Source organism: Conger conger, chromosome 13 (assembly GCF_963514075.1).
Source record: "Conger conger chromosome 13, fConCon1.1, whole genome shotgun sequence".
Taxonomy (NCBI): Eukaryota; Metazoa; Chordata; class Actinopteri; order Anguilliformes; family Congridae; genus Conger; species Conger conger.
The window spans coordinates 23,963,415-23,984,102 of record NC_083772.1 but is presented as its reverse complement, the minus strand read 5'-3'; the positions used below and the strand labels follow the sequence as shown (position 1 = coordinate 23,984,102).

The following is a 20,688-nucleotide window of genomic DNA, read 5'->3' as shown; positions in this document are numbered from 1 at the left end:
ATGTTCAAATGAATAGGTATTTATCATTAGTTTGGCATTAAAAAAATGAGATTGGCCTGGCGCTGGTTTTCATTGGCCTGGCAGATCACAAAGCCTGTCATACAACTATCCTGAATTACTGATGCCATAATTAGCCACATCAGTGCTTAACACATTATCATATTCAAGTTGAAACTCAAATATTTCCCGGTAGTTGACCTGAGAAGGAGAATATCTGTGACTTGCTGTTTTACGCACAGATTTCAGCCTTTGAATTCAGCTTGTGATGGCCTCCACAGCCAATCAAAGCATGGGAGTGTAACCCTCCTTCTGTGCTGCCTCTCTGCTTGGATGCATGACTGATGTGAAATCATTTGAAGACAAGATCAGAAGGTCATTTTGCTTACTCTAAATCTCCCATCTGCGTGTTTGTTTGCTTTATGTCTAAAATGAAATTAGCTAAGGCATGTTTGCACTTACTTAGAGTACTATCTATCCATCCAGATAGTTTTGCAGATTTGACGACTTTAGACACAGCTTGCAGTGATATAATGGACCTTTTTTTTCTGGGTAAGTCGAAACATACGACTTTAGTTTCATTTTTTTGGGGTGAACTGCCCCTTTAACTTTAGATAGACAGGAAAAACACGATGTAGTTACAGTTTGTTCTCTGCTTTTGAAAATTTTTATTTATTTTGTTCCATTTCCTTTGTTCAATGATGGTATCTGGACCAGGAGTGTGACACTAAAGATGACTCATGCATGCAAGATGTCTTATTAAGAACATCTTAATCTGAGGTCCTTTCAAAGGAGCTCTGTTTTATAGCTGCTCTTCAGTTAGGTTCTGGGCGCTGAGAGGAAAACCTTGTCACAGCCAAGGCTCTTTTTTTGGTGGCAAGAATTTATAACATCTATTACAACTAAAATTATAATCTACTCAAGGTGAGGTTTTCTCTTGGTAGCATGTGTATGTTCGGAGTGTGTAAAAGGCTGGGTCTGTCTGTGGAGTCCCTGATTAATGATGGCCTGTAGGCACCATCTCCTCTTGTTTGTCATACCTACACCTTATTAGGACATTTTTGTTTGTGTTGAACTCTGCATCTTGTATCATCTTGTATCATTTTGGCTTGGCTATTACGCAATTATTATTATTAATAATAATTGTAATTGTTATTACAACAACACAAGCATGTAACAATGAAAGAACACATACTATTTACACGTAATATTTATGTTTTATTACATGTAAGTAATGTGGATGTTTTGGTGTGAAAAGGCCTAATAGGGAAAGCAAGCCTAGATGCAAAGGGTTCTGTTTCAATTATTCTGTAGGTAACTAAGGATTTAGAGAGCTATGAGCCATCTTGCCTGTCTTGTTGACAGGTGGAAGGGGCTTGAGTGTGCTGGGCATGCATTAACCTTCTTTAAATCCTTAAACCTTTTCTCTCATGTGAATTGTGTCCAGCAATTACTATTTCAAGTGGTGGCACACATAACAGGTGACCCCTACAAAAGCATACACATATGAAACCACTTATATAAGAGTATATACAGTTATATAAGAAATAATAATGTGCATTGGAGTTATGCACGATTTGCCCAGGGCTATATTGTGTTTTTCTGATATACATTATGAGAGGAAATAGAGCTGCACAGTATATTAAATTACATGCGGCCAGGGTCAGAAGGCCACTAATTCAGTGCACTCAGGTCTCTCGCTCTGTGTCATAGGCTGCTGTAACCCACGTGACATTGCTCACAAGCGCGTGTTACGTGAGTACAGCGGCAAGCATTGGTTAGGAATATTCAGAACTCAGAAAACATGTGAATGTGGCTGATGATACATGATTGTGTTGTATGCGTAAACATCATGTCTCACCTAACCTACACATTGTATAACTGAGATTACTAAACTGACCAGATTTAGAGATTGCTTAACAAGTTTACTAACATAATCTCCAGTGCTTCATTTGTGAATTATGAGTGTCCGGAACACCGAGCGGAGACTCTCACATACTTCAAAATGACTGACAATAAAACCAATTGTGTTTGAAAACCATTTTGGCTCTTTGGTCTCCTGTGGTAGTAGCCTACCAGCTAAAAACTCTGCACAAACATGCCGATAAGAAGTGTTATCGTAAGGGAAGGCACTTCAAGCCATATTTCATTCAATTAATAAAGATGATGTTTCAGGAATGGACATAAATGTGCTCTTTCTGCAGATTAGGATTTCTATTTCTATGTACGGGGCACTATTGCAGGATGGCATGAATGTGACAATAATATAGCTTCAAATAGGTTAAAGGTCTTCCATTTTGGTGTGAATTAGCTTGCTTTGTAATTCACCTCAAGTACAAGCCGGTGCTTTTCTGTTATCTGATTTAAACCAGCGTGCCATGGGCCTCAGTGTATTTGTGCTTGCTTATTTAGTCATACAACCAAACTTAAGAGGCCATGAGAAATACTTCCAGAAAAAAAACTTCACTGATATGTATTGGGTGCTGATAAGCCAGCCGATTAGCAGCAATGCCTTCCAGCTTCTATGTGATTTAATTAAATACAATCTTGCTGCTGTTTGCCTGGCTTATCAACACCCAGTAGATATCAGTAAAGTTTGTTATCTGGAAGTATTTCACATAGCGCTTTTTTTTTTTCACAATTAAAATGCTTTAAACTGTACATATATACATCTATATGTGTGTGTACAGTACTGTGCAAATGTTTTAGGCAGGTATGAAAAAATGTAAAGTAAGAATGCTTTCAAAAATAGAAATGTTAATAGTTTATTTTTATCAATTAACAAAATGCAAAGTGTGTGAGTGTAAATCAAATCAATATTTGGTGTGACCACACTTTGCCTTCAAACCAGCATCAATTCTTCTAGGTACACTTGCACAAAGTCAGGGATTTTGAAGGCATATAATCCGGTGTGTGATTAACCAATTATACCAAACAGGAGCTAATCATCAATGTAGGTTGAAACATAATCAATAACTGAAACAGAAATAGCTGTGTAGGAGGGTTAAAACTGGGTGAGGAACAGCCAAACTCTGCTTCCAAGGTGAGGTTGCTGAAGACAGTTTAATGTCAGAAGTCATACACCATGGCAAGACTGAGCACAGCAACAAGACACAAGGTAGTTATGCTGCATCAGCAAGGTCTCTCCCAGGCAGAAATTTCAAGGCAGACAGGGGTTTCCAGATGTGTTGTCCAAGCTCTGTTGAAGAAGCACAAAGAAACGGGCAACATTGAGGACTGTAGACGCAGTGGTCGTCCAAGGAAACTTAATGCAGCAGATGAAAGACACATCATCCCTTCACAATCGGAAGATGTCCAGCAGTGCCATCAGCTCCGATTTGGCAGAAACCACTGGGACCCAGGTACACCCATCTACTATGTGGAGAAGTCTGGTCGGAAGTGGCCTTCATGGAAGAATTGCGGCCAAAAAGCCATACCTCCGACGTGGAGACAAGACCCAGTGACTCAACTATGCACGAAAACACAGGAACTGGGGTGCAGAACAATGGCAGCAGGTTCTCTGAAATATTTGGCTGTAGCAGAAGGCAGTTTGTTTGCCAAAGGGCTGGAGAGCGGTACAAGAATGAGTGTCTGCAGGCAACAGTGAAGCATGGTGGAGGTTCCTTGCAAGTTTGGGGCTGCATTTCTGCAAATGGAGTTGGGGATTTGGTCAGAATGAATGGTCTCCGCAATGCTGAGAAGTACAGGCAGATACTTATCCATCATGCAGTACCATCAGGGAGGCATCTGATTGGCCCCAAATTTATTCTGCAGCAGGACAACGACCCCAGACATACAGCCAATGTCATTACAAACTATTTTCAGTTTAAAGAAGAACAAGGAGTCCTGGAAGTGATGGTATGGCCCCCACAGAGCCCTGATCTCAACATCGAGTCTCTCTGGGATTACATGAAGAGACGGAAGCATTTGAGGCTGCCTAAATCCACAGAAGAACTGTGGCTTGTTCTGCAACATGTTTTGAACAACCTAGCTGCCGAGTTCCTTCAAAAACTGTGTGCAAGTATACCTACATTTACATTTTACATTTTCGTCATTTGGCAGACGCTTTTAATCCAAAGCGACTTACAAGTTCATAGTTTCTACCATAAATCAAAGCATCACATCCAGAACTAGCAAAATACACATGAAATGCTGTTCTAAACATAGTTGTCATCATAAGTGCATTTTTTTTTTTTTGGGGGGGGGGTGGGGGGTTAGACAAGGATAGGGATATCAGAAAGGAGGGGCAGGGGAAATCAGGAGGGAGGACTAAGGTAGAGTTTGAAAAGGTGGGTTTTGAGTCTGCGTCGAAATAGGGGGAGGGATTCTGCTGTTCTGACAGTGGTAGGCAAGTCATTCCACCACTGAGGAACCAGAACGGAAAACAGGCGTGAACGTGCAGCTCGACCGCCAGGTGCACGTGGAGAGGGAACCATAAGGCGGCCAGAGCTGGCAGACCGGAGTGGTCTAGCTGGGGAGTAGGGAATGATCAAGGATTGTATGTAAGGTGGGGCAGTCCCCTTAGCAGCCTGAAATGCCAACACTAGGGCCTTGAAACGGATGCGTGCGGCAATAGGAAGCCAGTGGAGGCCAATGAGAAGTGGGGTGACAAAGAAGAATTGATGCTGATTAAAGGCAAAGGGTGGTCACACCAAATATTGATTTGATTTAGATTTTTCTTCTGTTCATTCACTTCTTCTGTTCATGCATTTTGTTCATTGATAAAAATGAACTATTAACATTTCTATTTTTGAAAGCATTCTTATTTTACAGCATTTTTTAACACCTGCCTAAAACTTTTGCACTGTACTGTATGTCGTGCAGCCTTACCTGGAAGGGGCAGGGCTGTCTAATGTCTTTGTGTACACAGTGATCAAAACAGACTTTTTATCATCCCAGGCTCCATACCTGATGAGAGACTGTACAGAATGTTTGTCAACAACCAAGTGACCATGCTACGGCCACGGGAGGATGAAAGCAACTGGTTCAACCTGTTTGTCATCCATCAGAACAGGTCAGCCCCCAGCCCACCCCATTCATTCAGACACATTTGTGTTACTGTCCCAGTAGTTCTGTATTAACTATATGTTCAGTGCCATGAAGTATTTGCCTTGATAATTTTCTCAGGAAAGGTTTAGGGGGCAAATGTTTTTGTTTTTTTCAAAATATGCAATAATAGAGGAAATCAGGAAGGTGGCAAATACTTTTTCATTGCACTTCAGTGTGTGGTGTGCATGTTTGTGCATAGGTATTCATATACAAATGCACTTATCTTGAAAATACGTAGTAACTTTCTGTGAAGTCCATATTTATAATCTTTATAATGCTGTCATAATACAGTGTAAGCCTACTTCTAAATGCCCATAATGGTTCACTATGTCATGTCGTATATAAATCCTCTTGATGCATTATACAGTATCATTGCTGCCACTCCACCAGCCTCACTGACTTCATAATGTAATTTCATTATTGCGATGATTATACAGTGTGCTCCACCTGTAATTAATTTTTCATTGTTTTATGTGATACCGACTGATATAATATATTATGAGCTGGTTATAAAGCAATGAAAGTTGCCATTGTCTGTTTGAAGTGAAATACTTTTTCTGCTTGTAGTCTACTGTATGCAAGATCCAAAAAGCGAACTTACTACCCTAACAAAGTAATCATTTTTACTGTATTATAGTAGTTTATTAAAAAAAGATTCCATAATGTTGTGTAAGACCTTTTATCCTTATATTTATTATGAAATGGCATTAATGTCAAATTCCAGCTAATGACGATGTTGAAATTAATGTAACCCCTAAGTCACCACAATTAATATAAATTAGATTTATGCTATGACATAGGAGAAATCGTGGTCTTTTAACAAGACCTTGGTCTGCCATTGGTAGCAGGGATATTGTGTTGTTCCTTGTTTGTGTGATTCTATTTCAGGAGTAAACATGGAGCCACGAACTACATCCCAGAGCAGTTCCTGGATGACTTCCTGGACCTGGTGGTGTGGGGGCATGAGCATGAATGCAGGATTACCCCTGAGAGGAACGAACAGCAGCTCTTCTATGTGACGCAGCCTGGCAGCTCCGTGGTGACATCACTATCACCGGGGGAGGCTGTCAAAAAGTAAATAATAATTTTAAAAAATTTCTCTAAGACCCTGGAACATGTTGTACCTATGCAATCCCACCCTCCAGCCCCGCATCAGAGCTTTCCACTCCAGGCCTGACATTTAGTTTGGGACATAACACCAAAAAAACTTTTTAGATAACCAATTCTCCATTTTCTTACAAGTGGCGCAATGAGTCAGGCTGCCGAATGCAGATATGCTCCTTTCATTGTATATTACTCTCGATAAGCGCAAGAGTGTAATGTAATGATTGTCCAGTGGACCCTTAGTGCATTAGGTAGCTTTAAGTTTACCATGCTTACTGTACTATATCTGTTGATGTTGAGAGAGTGGCATATAGGCATATGCAAGTAGTAGCAAGAGCCTTTGTGAGTATACTTTCCTGGTTGATTGATGTGTAAATGATGTTGGCTAAGGCTGCAGTATGAGCAACATGTGTGATTTGAACTGAAAATTATTTGTGTGTAAATTACATTGGCTGAGGTTTAGACTTTAGTTTCAACTGTAGTTATTAAAACTTGCCTGGCAGATTTTCAGCAAATGTATTATTATCATTATATTTTTAAAACCTTATTTTTTTTACCACGTCTGCAGGATTCAGGCAGATGCTGTGCTATGAGTGACAGAGAGTGGAGATTTGGCAACATGGCCACTTTTATGCATTATCTTGTGTCGTTTTCTGGCAGAGTATGCATTTATTTTCTCTTTATTTCATTTCAACCCCAGGCACATTGGGCTCCTGCGAGTTAAAGGCAGGAAAATGAACTTGCAGAAGATTGCCTTGCAGACCGTCCGGCAGTTCTTCATCCAGGATGTGGTGCTGGGGGACCACCCTGACTTTTTCAACCCTGACCACCCCAATGTCATGCAGAAGGTGGAGGGCTTCTGCCAGGCAAAGGTGGGTCCCTAGGTCCTTCTTTCTGCCGTCTGGTTGTCATACTCACAGTGAAGACTTGTTGCAGCTCATTAAAGGGTATTGCGGATGGCAGCTTATTACATAGAGCTTTCCGGTTGCTGTGTCTGGTCAAGTGGACTCCTAGGTAGTTAGGTCAATGTGAGGGAGGGCTTAAATATCACAGTAATCAGTGGGTCTTTGAAATCTTCAAGGGGGATTAGTACTGGGGGGCTGCTGGATGGCTCATTCGATTACGGTTGTGGGGCATGGGATGTAATTCATCACCTGATATGGATGTAAATACCTTCAAATTAAAGGTGACAGTCTGCACTTTAACCTCATATTCATTGTTTCATTTCAAATACAATGTGCTGGAGTACAGAGCCAAAATAACAGATATTGTACCACTGTCTAAATGCTTACAGACTGCACTGTATTTGAACAACTTTTCTGTGTTTTTTTCCTGGTCTTTGAACCAGTGAAATCAGTTAAACACTTAACACTTACACATTAATGGTATTTTGGCAGACGCTCTTATCCAGAGCAATGTACAGTTGATTAGACTAAGCAGGAGACAATCCTCCCCTGGAGCAATGCAAGGTTAAGGGCCTTGCTCAAGGGCCCAACGGCTGTGAGGATCTTATTGTGGCTACTCTGGGGATCGAACCACCGACCTTGCAGTCATTTACCTTAACCACTACGCTACAGGCCTCCTGATTCGATATAAGGGTCTTTTTTGCTGTTGAAAGAATACTCCTGCTAATGGAGTCAACATCGTTCTCAAAAAAGCATTGTTTACCACAATCCATTATGCCTTCTAATACCCCTTTCACACCGAAGCACCTACCACCTATGATGTATGACCTACGATCGGAGGCGCACTAGTATGTTTGTCTCTGGCCTGAGGCCATAGCCATAGCCATAGCGCTAACTCGGTAGGCATATAACTTCTAGCCCCCTGGGCCGTAAATTATGCATTACATTGCATTACATTATTGGCATTTGGCAGACACTCTTATCCAGAGCGACCTACAGTTGATTAGACTAAGCAGGAGACAATCCTCCCCTGGAGCAATGCAGGGTTAAGGACCTTGCTCAAGGGCCCAACGGCTGTGCGGATCTTATTGTGGCTACACTGGGATTAGAACCACCAACCTTGCGTGTCCCAGTCATTTACCTTAACCACTACGCTACAGGCTGCCCTTCTTGATTGCAAATAAATTGTAACGTGATTGCAGACCATGAGTGTAGCTGCATTAAGCTTTCTCTAGGTGACTGAATAAAGAAAATAAATCTTATAACGTCTGGGATTGCCAGACCGAACACCAGATTGTCTGCACCGCCTGCCATGTTGAACCTGCTTTTAATGATGTTCAACCCCCCAGTTAGTAAACTTAGGGACATTGAGGTCCAGTACTTAAGGGTAAAAAGCGGCTTGAACCCATGTTCACTATCCCATGGCAAGCTCTGCTTTTGTATGTGAATGGGGTATACAATTCATGGGGACAACCATCTTGTTAGAAAGACGAGTAAAACGTAGTTTCCTACCATCCATACATACTTCCATGTTTGCGTTTTGCTCAAGACCTGTAGGAGTTGAAGATTCTGGCCTGTGATATACTGGTGTCTGACTCACATAGGTAGTCAGCCAGCCCATATCAGATGGAAGATAACAAGCAGTGTTGAATAGGGCAGAAGTTTGTATAATCTATTAAATAAAATGTAATAATAATATGGATGAGACATGTTAACCCTTCGATTTAAACCATCTGTACTTTTCTTTCTCCCCGTTTGGAGTGCCTAGTATTGCATTTGCACAATCCATTGCTACACCATTCTCTTGTCAGTTTGGGAGAGGGTAGTGTAGCATGTGCGTTCTCCAAAGGACTTTCAAACAGCCGGCAGTTCTTCCCAGTCTGCAGTGCACTGCCTGAGCTGCGGACTCAGGTGGTGTACAGCACTTCTTGCACAGCTGGAGTGGGCAGAGCACCAGAGTACCCTGCTAGCCAAAGTCCTTTCCTCCTGAGCAAACATATTCAATTTCAATTCTATTAAATTTATTTTGTATAGCACGTTTCACAGAAGACTGTCACAAAGACACTTTACAGAGTGAATTGAACATATCAGCCCTAAGCCCCCAATGGCATATGAAGTAAACAACTCCTTTTGGGGAAAAAAAACCCATCAAACAGTGGCGAGAAAACACTCCCCGATGGGAAGAAATCTCGGGAGGAACCCAGCTATAGGGGCATGCCCATCCTCCGCTGGCCTATAGGTCTAATGTATGGAGGGATGTAGAGTCTGGAGTTAGAGGGTAGGGGGATGAAATTGTAGCTCCAGGATGTGGTGAGGCATGGGCTGGACCAGGGTGGAGCAGGGCTGCTGTGGTCCACGAGCTTAGAGCAGGGGCAGGGGGAGCCATTTGAGTGGTATACCACTCAAATACCACTCAAATGCTTGATAGTATGCTGCCCGTGCTGCTGCTAGCCACATGGCCCTTTGCAGGATTTGATTCCTGACTGTGGAGCACATTATTGAACTAAGATCAGTGTGAAGATGCCTCCTGTACAGAGTTTCATGTATTGTTGGTTAGAATTATGATTCCCTGGATGTTCAGTGCTTTACATGGGCTGCTTTTTTAAATAAAAGGCTAGAAGGATAGCTCATTGGAAACCAGACCATGGGCCTATTTGTTCTGTTCTAATCATGTGACAACCATATAGGCGGTCTTCAAATCTGTTTGCAAAATTTTCTGGAAAATGAAACCAATGACACCTTTGTCCACTTCATATTTTATTATATTTTTAGGTATCTGTTATGATTATATGTGCATCTTCAATGGTGTACCAAGGTCAAGCACTGCACTTAACAAGCAAGTATCAGCAGGCTGCAGACGTGATATTTCTGGTTCCTAATAATGTGGTTCACAGCTCTGGCAGCTTACCCGCCCTCATGTAGGAGTGCTCTACAGAATAATGATGCATAATGAGCTCCAGGTGATGCAGTAAAACACCACAGTATGTTTCTTAGGCCAAAGGATTCAAATGTTCTTTACACCATGGTGGCCAGGTAACCAGCGTCCTCGCATAATGATGTGAATGATGACTAGATTGCTATGGAACAGTCATGTTATCCTAGGGCTTATTGATTAATTATTGTATTTAAAAATTGTGTTAGAATTGTGTAACTTGAATTTGTATTTCCCCATTATAATATAGTTTGAAATTTAATTTGCATTCAGTTTTTACCTTTAGAATTTTTACTTTCTAATTCAGTTCTTACAATTAAATGTAAAATTTCTCATTTCTTTTTTTTATAATTTTTTCCCTTTTTTCCCCTCCCGATTTGGTAGCCAATTGTACCCCGTCTAATTCAATTAGAGCTAGTATTAGATACACCGCCCACACCCCGTCCCTACGAGAGCGACACGCCTTCTTCAAGCCGTCTCGCCACATGCTGGTAACGTGATTCCGAGGCGCCCAAGGTGCTTTTTGTAACCGTGATTCCGAGGCGCCCAAGGTGCTTTTTGTGCGGCGATCTTCTAACCCTGCCAAGTCCCTCCCCCTGGAGCAGCGAGCCAATTATGCTTTGCAAACTTGGCTTTTGGCAGGACCGAGAATCGAACCCCGGTCCCCGGTGTGCAACTGCAGCGAACTTTAACCGCAAGTCTGCTGCATCTTAGCCTGTTGCGCCACCGCGGCCCCTACAAAATTTCAAATTTCAAATTACTGCTATAGAAATTCAAGTTGTGAAATACCAATTCACTGTCTTCTGGCAACTAGTCAAATGTGTGCAGATATTGCTCAGTCACCCCTGTGTTTTACAGGTTGAGGAGATGCTGGAGGAGGCTGAGAGGGAGCGTTTGGGGAATCCATTGGTGCCTGAGAAACCACTCATCCGCTTGAGAGTAAGTGCGCCATTTTCCTCAGCCGACATGCTGTGACAAGTGCCCTGCCAGTTCTGTGTATTCAAAAGAGCATTGCATTAATGTAGCAGATGTAGGAAACCTCTCACCAGATTCATATTAGCAATAATTGCAGACCTCACTAACAACATTACCAGCCAATCATGTATGCACGGACATGAATTCACTTATTCAAGTTAATTATGCAACTTGTTCAGTCAGGTATTCAATGAAAAATATAATTTTGATGATTGATGATTGCATTGCGATGATTGAATTCTGTATATTTACTGATTAAATTGCTTATTCTAAAATAATAATTTATTTTTCTGAATCAAACCTGTCCTCATATGATGGTGTTTCTTATTGAAAGCTTTTCTTATATATGAAATACAGATAAGGAAAAAGTGTATTGGAGAAAAAGTATGTGGTATGAAACCATAAGAAATGTTCTTGTCTATGTTTTAGTATTTGCTGAGATACACAGCACTCCACATTGTACTTTGGTGGCTGTTTGTGTTTATGTTTGTGTGTGTGTGTGTGTGTGTGTGTGTGTGTTTAATTCCCTCATTAGCGATTAGTATTAGCGATCTCCACAATTGATTCGGGGGTTAAACATCCATTGTTATCTTCCGAGACACGTAGTGTTACCAACTGATTCTTTTCACTCTACTTCACAGCTGTCTAAAGTGACTAAAGTCCTGATGTACTAAGCCTTTTGCACCGAATTTCAGACACACATACGACACATTCTGCCCAGGAAACATGCGTTGTATCTATCAAACTGGCACATGGGGTGAGAACTGCATTATGCGTGTGATCTACTCAAGTCATCGAAAGACGCCCTGCTGTCCCTAATGCATTTGCATTTAATGGTGGATTATGCAAATAAAGGGCAGAGGTGCTATAAGTATGGCTGATTATATGTTCCGTTGAATTTACTAAAGTTAATGCAATTAAAATTGCGTGAAATTTCTCCGCCTCCTTAGAGCAGGCGTAAACCGGGGTGTGCAGATCTAGACTTGGAAGATTCACTGAAATAATCTTTGCAACAAGAATCACACTATTTCAACTCCCAGAGCAAGAAATAATCAAATAGATTATTTATAATAAATATGAATTCATGAGTGCAGACAAGCAATAAGTATGGCTGCGTGTTTGTCACAGAAAATATGTATAGCCTAATATAATTTATTAAATTAACCCATATGTCATGCAAAGCAATGGGTGACTTAACGTGCTCAACCGTAGTGACAGTAACTGTGAGTAAAGTAAAAAATATGAATAGGCTAAATGGAATGACATGCTGCTTTTAATCACTTTTGTCCAAAGAAACAGGGAATTAAGGGGAAAGAGAAAATTCCATGCAACTTCTATGAAAAAAACCCAGCCATACAAATAACTACACTTCTGGGAGAAGATGTACTGGTACCCATTCTATCTCGACAATAGTGAAGCTCATTGCAACGTTACATCTCGCATTAAAATCAAATTAAAATAGGCGCCGCAGCTGGGATATGTACGCGTTTTTTCCTGCACTGGATTCACTTTTACATGGCAGCCGATACATGGATATCGCCACATAAAGTGAAGATATTCAATGCACTAAACACTTGTTGCTGTTTAAGATCAGTCTCTTTCGCAAAATGCAATTTGTGGGCAGTCCCATTCGCTGATTGCTAAATGAGCTGTAGCCTTCGTAAATGAGACGTTAATTTCAGGCAGACTGTGACCTCGCAAACACAAACTCGTCAGGCCGCATTTTGTGCAGTGACCTTCGTGTACGTAAATCTGGCCCTGAATGTGTAGCTTTGGCAAGCAGACTATGGGCACTCAGTCAGCCAGCTGGGTTTGCTACAGAGCAATTAAGCACAGCCTCCTAGACAACTGAACTCTCCCATCTAGCCTTTTATACCAGCTATTGTTCCTTACCCCTGCAGTTAAGGTTTGATCTGAGACCATGGGAATGTTTTAAACAGATTCGATGAGAGAGAAAGGTGACAATGTAACTTCCAGAATAAACAATTGTCATAGTGTGTGATATGATTATAAATTGTCATGTCAGTTAAAACTCTCTGTAGCAATACATCTCTCTCTGTGTATTACATTTAAGAGGCTGTAATTCAGCTTTGGCTTTCTGCTTACCCATGGTGAAACCTGCGCTTTCCCAAAGCACTTGTGATGCATTTCAATGTGGTCAATGTAGTTAAAATAGTAGTGGTGCAGTATCAATGTTGTTTTTATAGGCCTCTACACATAAAGGCAGGTGTAGTGTCATGGAAGATATTCTATCAAAACTGGTAAAAAGAAATACACACTCTGCTACTGTAATTCTTTCTGGAATGGGTTGTATTGCCCAAAATTGTGTTGTACTCCCATTTGGAAAATGTATGGAGGGATGTAGAGTCTGGAGTTAGAGGGTAGGGTTGTGGTTGGCTGCAAGATTTGTGCTTTCAGATTAGAGTTGTTACTGCTGTGGTGTGATTAGTTTCTGACACCGAGTGCAGTTTGTGTAGACTTCAAAGGGCATTTACTGCTGAGGGCAAATCAACAGGGTCTTCCAAGCGTCACGTTATTGAGGGACATGGCATGCTGTGGCTCAGACATCGAGCACTTAGTGGAATTTTGTCTGCTACACTTTTGTATGATGAGCTCCGTACAGGAAGCCCTCAAGTATAGGACATCTGAGTCAGCTTTAGATTCACCTGGGCTATAAATACACATCTGTTTTGTGCCCAGAGAGAAACAATTTTCTCTTTTTTCTCTTTTTTCCTGAACACAGAATTCAAAGAGCCCAGTATTGAATTCACAAATATGTCTTTGCTTTTGGCTTGAAACATATTGCAGAATATGGCAAACATCAGCAAGCAAATGCATGCCAGCAAACATACATCACTGGACCATATTGATTTTCATAACTGCCTCTGGAATTACTCCTGTGCATTACTGCAGTTAGAATTTCTGCATTACAAGTTGACTTTCTCTGTCCCCCTATCTCAAAGCCGCCTCGCACATCCCCCCCAGTCCTTGGATATCTGACACCCTCCGTACCTCCAGGGCCAGCCTCCGCACAGCGGAGAGGAAGTGGGGAAAATCCAGAGACGCTTCAGACCTCACAACTTACCAGTCTCTCCTGGCGGCATTCTCTTCCGCTGTCACTGCCGCCAAAGCAAAATACTATCAAACACAAATTCAGAACTCCACTTCTAACCCCCGGAAACTGTTCTCTATTTTCTCCTCTCTCCGCAACGAACCACCTCCTCCACCTCAGTCCTCCTTCGCTGCTGATGACTTTGCTGATTTTTTCGATGAAAAGGTCACAGACATCCGCAGATCCTTTACAACCACCGCCCCCCTCACTGTGCCCTTCCCCCCCTCTTGGCCCTTCCTTTCCTTTTCCACTTTCTCCCCCCTCACAGACTCTGATGTTTCTCATCTCCTGCTCTCCCACCACCCTACAACCTGTGCCCTTGACCCTATCCCCTCTTCTCTTCTCTAGACTATCACACCTGATATTCTCCCATTTGTCACCTCCCTTGTCAACTCCTCCCTGTCTTCTGGCTGTTGTCCAGCATCCTCCAAGAGGGCCCACATCACTCCGCTGCTAAAAAAGCCTACTCTGGATCCCTCCATCATCCAGAACTACCGCCCGGTATCTCTTCTTCCTTTTCTTTCTAAAACCATAGAACGAGCCGCTTCTACTCAACTTTCTTCTTTCTTTTCTAACAACAACTTGCTAGACCCCCATCAGTCTGGCTTCAGATCGGGCCACTCGACAGAGACTGCGCTCCTCTCCGTCAGTGAATCACTCCATGAGCAGCCTCCCTCTCCTCTGTCCTCATTCTCCTTGATCTCTCTGCTGCCTTTGACACTGTGGATCACTCCATCCTCCTGTCCGCCCTGTCAGCAACGGGCATCTGTGGCACAGCCCTGGACTGGATTGAGTCCTACCTCTCTGGTCGCTCCTTCCAGGTTGCCTGGGCTGGTACGGTATTGACACCTCGGCCCCTTGCCACAGGAGTTCCCCAGGGCTCAGTCCTAGGCCCGCTTCTTTTTTCTCTTTACACTCGTTCCCTTGGCCCTGTGATCACTGCACATGGGCTATCCTACCACTGCTATGCGGATGATACCCAACTCTTCATCTCGTTCCCACCATCTGATACGCAGGTTTCAGCCCGTATCTCTGCTTGCCTGAGTGACATCCAGAGCTGGATGGATAATCACCATCTAAAGCTCAACCCAGGTAAGACCGAAATGATATTCATCCCTGCTAATACCTCTCCCCATCTGGATCTCTCCATTTCCCTCGGGGATACCACACTCACGCCATCACCCAGTGCAAGGAACTTCGGCCTGGTGATGGACAGCAGACTGTCCCTTTCTGAGAACATTGCGGCAGTGACCCGGTCATGCAGGTTCTTCCTATACAGCATACGGAGAATCCGCCCCTTTCTAACCCCCTACTCGACCCAGCTCCTGGTCCAAGTGATGGTTCTGTCCCGCCTGGACTACTGCAATTCCCTCTTGGCTGGCCTCCCAGCGTCCGCCATCAGACCCCTCCAACTTATCCAGAATGCAGCAGCTCGTCTGGTCTTCAACCTTCCCAAATACTCACACGTCACCCCCCTGCTTCCCTCCACTGGCTGCCTGTCATGGCTCGCATCAAATTCAAAACATTGGTGCTAGCCTTCCAAGCAGTTAAAGGGTCTTCCCCAGCTTACCTACAAAAAATCATCAGACCCTACACCCCTGCCAGACCTCTTCGTTCAGCCTCCCCATGCCGCTTGGCACCTCCCCCTCTCCGAACCTCCACCTCACACTCACCACTACTGTCTGTTCTGGCTCCACGGTGATGGAACGAACTCCCCGTTGAGGTCAGAACTGTAGAATCTCTGCCCACCTTCAAGCGCAAACTGAAGACGCACCTCTTCAAGCAGCACCTCTCCCCGTCCCTCCCTACCTCCCTGTGAACCTTAATTGTCTTTGTGATTTACTTTCTGTATCGGTATTTTTGGTTGGCTAGGTAAGCAGTGTTTGGATAGTTAAGTTTGGTCACTTTTGCTTTGTTTGTTTGTTTATTTGTTTGTTTAAAAATAGGCCCTGGTTCTTATCTTTGTTGTACAGGTAGCAGTTGAAATTGTACTTCCCTCTAGGGTCTTTCAGCGCACTTATCCCTGGTTTTGGGTATGCACTTTGTTGTACGTCGCTCTGGATAGGAGCGTCTGCCAAATGCCATTAATGTAATGTAAATGTAACAAGTTATTTGTCATCTAATATTATAACACATTAGTATAGTAGTCTGTTCACTGCTTGTGAGAGTTTTGAACCCCACACACCTTTTCTCCTCCTTGTCAGGTGGACTACAGTGGAGGATTTGAAGCCTTCAACACCATGCGGTTCAGCCAGAAGTTTGTGGACCGCCTGGCCAACCCCAAAGATGTCATCCACTTCTTCAGGCATCGAGAAACCAAGAACACAAAAGGTTATTTTACTTTTGGTTCCTTGCATTTTGTATTGAATTGCTTTGGATAAAAGCACTATATAAATGCCAACCATTTAATTCCGTAATTATACTGCAGTGGTTTTTGTGTTCGGTAGTACTCTTTGTGGACATGCTTATACAAATGATGGCAGTTGGCTGTGAAACAGTATTTCATCCTCTTTGGGGTTGCCTGTAAATCCAAAATACCTACTCTCTACTGATGGACCAACAGGTGCCATATTCATAGCAGTCGATAAGAAACTTTCATTAAATAGCTGCTTTTATGGGAACACAGGCATGTTAAATTTTTTGAACATATGGTTTTGTCTGTCTTAGCCAGAATGGGTTTGATTGTTCAAGTAATATGCTCAAGTGCAACATCACCCTAGTCCTGCATGTACATAAATGTTTTAACATCAGCTCCCTGCATTTTGTGCCCTGCATTGCAATGGCATCTATGTCTTTCCAAGTCAGAGACTTTTAGTGACTTGACTGAGAAGATAACATTAGTTCAGGCTTAATGCAAATAACCTGCTAGGTATTACTGTAATAATACCACTGTTATAATGTGTCTGCTTGTATTAATTCTCTATAATTGTAATATTGTTTCTTGATATCTTAGTCTGAGTGAAGTCGTGTGGGTCTGAGGATTAAAATGTATGTGTAAAAATCTTAACAGTGGTGCCCTGTACAAGAAGAAAACATTAGGGCCATACAGGGGAAAAAATGGTCTTACAGGGAAAAAAAGCATCTGACCATAAATGATATGTGAAATAAATCACCTCAGACAGTGAGGCAGTGACTCACTGCTGAGGTATCCATGGTGACTTGCTGTAATTGGGCATTAAACAGTTCTAGTCACAGCTACAGTGTCAGTCCAATACTAATAAGCAATATCAGTCGTTTTCCCTGAATGTTCGATTGAATGTTCTCAGATACTTTTATTACATTTCATTGTCTTCCTATAGCAGCTTGAAATGTGGTGCGCAGAAAAGGAAATCAGTTAGACGAGGGAACACATAGTTAACGTTGAGGTGGTATACTGCTATAGGTGTTTACGTAACTACCTATACAGCCACTTCTACTTCTACTTGGCATTAATGTTAAAATACATGTTAAAATATTTAGTTGCTTCCTAAGTGCAAGCATAAGAGTACTTTCAGTATCTAGTCTTGATTCTAGGCTTTTGGGGTCTGTTATTGGCATTTGTCATGAGGACCAGAGTTATGCCAATGAAAGTCATGGAAGCTACTGTGAGGCAGGAAAACAAGACAAAAATGCTGGAAGTGCCGAATCTCCCTCCCAGGGGAGTCACACGGCACTGCTGCTCAGTGTATTAAAAAACCAAGCGGGCAAATGATGATAGTAATACCATTGGCAGGGTGGTATTGCATCACGTGACTTTCTTCCACACACAGACTCTTTTGCACTGATACCACAGTGATTGGCCAGAACGCATCACCGTGGCAAGTCATTTTGGCATTTGCTGTCTGGCCTTTAATCCAGTGCTTCAGTTACATGATTTGGCTGCCTTCTTTCTCACTTAGTCCCCATCTCTGGTTTTGTGCAGGTGAGGACATTGACTTTGATCTGATACTGAACCGCACCTCCTCTGACGTGATGCAGCTGCGAGTGGAGGACTTGGTGAAACAGTACTTTGAAACGGCTGAGAAAGTGAGTATAAGGCACGATGGCAAAGTAATGTGCACAAGTATTCTGATAGTGAAATAATGGAGAAACGGTGGCGAGGACCATTATGTCTCAGGTGGATGTTTCAGATTAACTCTGGAAAAAGAGCCAGGAAAAGAATAAATAAAATCAGATTTATCTTTCCTAATTTCCCATACGAATGTATAAATAGTATTGTGTGGATGTTGGGTCTGCATTGAAAAGCAAACATAATAACTACAAGATAAGGGCCTCTAAATAAGTCTCTGTGACAGGAGAAAATAATGTTCCAAATCAAGTTCAATGTTCCTCAGAGTAAATGCTGGTGAGATGGGAATAATTCAAAGCAAATATAGATAAGCAGGCAATAGATCCATAGAGATTGGATTTTTATGTGAGGAAAATTGTCTGCACATTGCAGTTTAGGGAAAGAAAATAATGTTTGTAAAAATGTAAAGAAAAATTGGTGTTCTCACTGCGATGCAAGCACAAAGCTGCATTTCTCTCTAGATTTCCAACCTTTCTGTAGTGAAGGTAAAAGGTAAGGCTGGTAAAAGAGGACTCATTCAAATCCGCATCTCTTTGCTGTCAGTGATAATGCAGTTCTTTGTTACTGAGAACTTGCTAGATGCAATAGGCTCTATTTTCTGGAATCAATGGTGCGCATGATATGGGCACAGTTTGTGGCCATGGTTACTGAAGAGCAATGACATGGCGCACTGAACGGAACTCAGCAATCTCAATGGGTAGGGAAAAGTGTCAGCCTTTGAAGGGTTAGGAGGGCAGTTGCAGCTTTCATACCTTGTCATAGAACCCATATTTTTTCCAAATGGCACTTCAGAGTTCTGATGGAGTTACAGTGTTTCTTGGCTACTCCATTTGGAATGGATAGACCATAGGCTACATGGATAGACCATAGGCTACAGCACCCATGTACATACAACTTTTTTTAAATCTAATGACAATCCAGACAAAACCATAACCTGGCTTGTTTTTGGTCTCTGATATTGACCGCAATACGGATGAGTAGCCTTAATTACAAGCCTTAATTACATTCTCATAATTTAGAATTTTCCATTTGATTATCTACAACCAAAAAAGTGGCAGCTTTAGTGCAATTGCTATGGAAGAAATTGTGAATTTTTCAATCGTCTTGGCCACCTATTTTAGTTCAAATCCTGTCAGTGACATATTATTTCTCGAGCTCCTTTGTTAATTTAAGTACAAACCGCAGCATGCACAAAGATGTGTGCATTCGTTTATTAGCTTTATTTGCCCTGAATTTACCGACGACCGGAAAGCGCTCGGAGTGTGCTCTGGTGGTGCACTGAGAGCTAATAAACCAACGCGCCTGTCTTGAGTCTGCTTTGGGAGTTAGGTTAAGTTTAATTCTTTCGACATTTTGCCTGATTCACATAAAAATTAATAGAGAAGTAGACAGAAGTCCCCTCTTTTCCTTGTTCAGTCTCAGTGTTTTCACCAATTATGGCGCCTCCACTGCTAATTCAGCTACTTTTCAGCTGCGGCTGACGACTTCAGAACTTGGGGAACTTCCTGTAGAGTCAAATTATAAAGTAGAAGTATAGAAATACACTGCGTACATAAACTCCCCCATCCGCCCATGCATCCCTGACTCATTATTCAAAATGGGCTGAGGCATATGAAAATTCATGATGGCCAGGCATATGTGATGCGTCAGCCAGAAATTAGAGCCCAAGATCTGGAGTTCTGTATGAATTAAGGTCATAATTTTAAAAGTAGGTTTTATGTTTCGTAAAAGGTTTGTGTGCTACAGTACAACCAGGAAAGACATGTCAGTGGACAATCACTTGACAGTAATTCCTGCAGAATTCAAGGGAGAGTATTTTTTCCTCACAGAATAAAAGTTCTTGTGCTTTTTAAGAGATTATAATTCTTTCCCACAGTTGATATCTCATGGTAGATTTGCAGAATTAAAAAATTTAAAAGCATGTTAAATTTAAAATTAGATATTCTGGCGAACAAAGCATAGGTTTGAAGCTTCATGATTATAATGTTTTTTTATTTATTTGAATTCTTAAATTGTCTGGGGAAATTGATCAGTACCTAGCATAGGCACATGCATACACGTAAAGAAGGATGTAATGCATATATATATATACACTGCTCAAAAAAATAAAGTGAACACATAATCATTACAATGTAACTCCAAGTCAATCACACTTCTGGGATATCAACCTGTCCAGTTAGGAAGCAACACTGATTGTGAATCAATTTCACCTGCTGTTGTGCAAATGGAACAGACAACAGGTGGAAATGAGAGGCAATTAGCAAGACTACCCCTATAAAGGAATGGCTCTGCAGGTTGTGGCCACGGACCATTTCCCTGTCCTCATCCTTTCTGGCTGATTTTTGGTCACTTTTGCATTTTGCCAGTGCCCTCGCCACTAGAGGTAGCATGAGGCGGTGTCTGCAACCCACAGAAGTTGCTCAGGTAGTGCAGCTCATCCAGGATGGCACATCAATGCGCGCTGTGGCAAGAAGGTTTGCTGTGTCTCCCAGCACAGTGTCAAGAGCATGGAGGAGATACCAGGAGACAGGCCAGTACACCAGGAGACGTGGAGGGGGCCGTAGGA

The 20,688-nt window shown here is 42.2% G+C and overlaps 1 protein-coding gene across 6 annotated transcripts in view; it reads left to right on the top strand.

Moving 5' to 3' along the window:
* The window catches only part of mre11a (MRE11 homolog A, double strand break repair nuclease), a 56,677-nt gene that overhangs the window by 13,015 nt on the left and 22,974 nt on the right, over window positions 1-20,688 (top strand). For all 6 annotated transcript variants that reach the window (XR_009704603.1, XM_061216658.1, XM_061216653.1 and 3 more), the window contains exons 7-12: window positions 4,897-5,011; window positions 5,935-6,120; window positions 6,851-7,022; window positions 10,846-10,926; window positions 16,279-16,405; window positions 17,976-18,079. Coding sequence is in view for 5 of the 6 variants with exons in the window: in XM_061216658.1 (XP_061072642.1) it covers window positions 4,897-5,011; window positions 5,935-6,120; window positions 6,851-7,022; window positions 10,846-10,926; window positions 16,279-16,405; window positions 17,976-18,079 (785 nt within the window). In the remaining variant the exon portion in view is untranslated. The remainder of the gene's footprint in view (window positions 1-4,896; window positions 5,012-5,934; window positions 6,121-6,850; window positions 7,023-10,845; window positions 10,927-16,278; window positions 16,406-17,975; window positions 18,080-20,688) is intronic.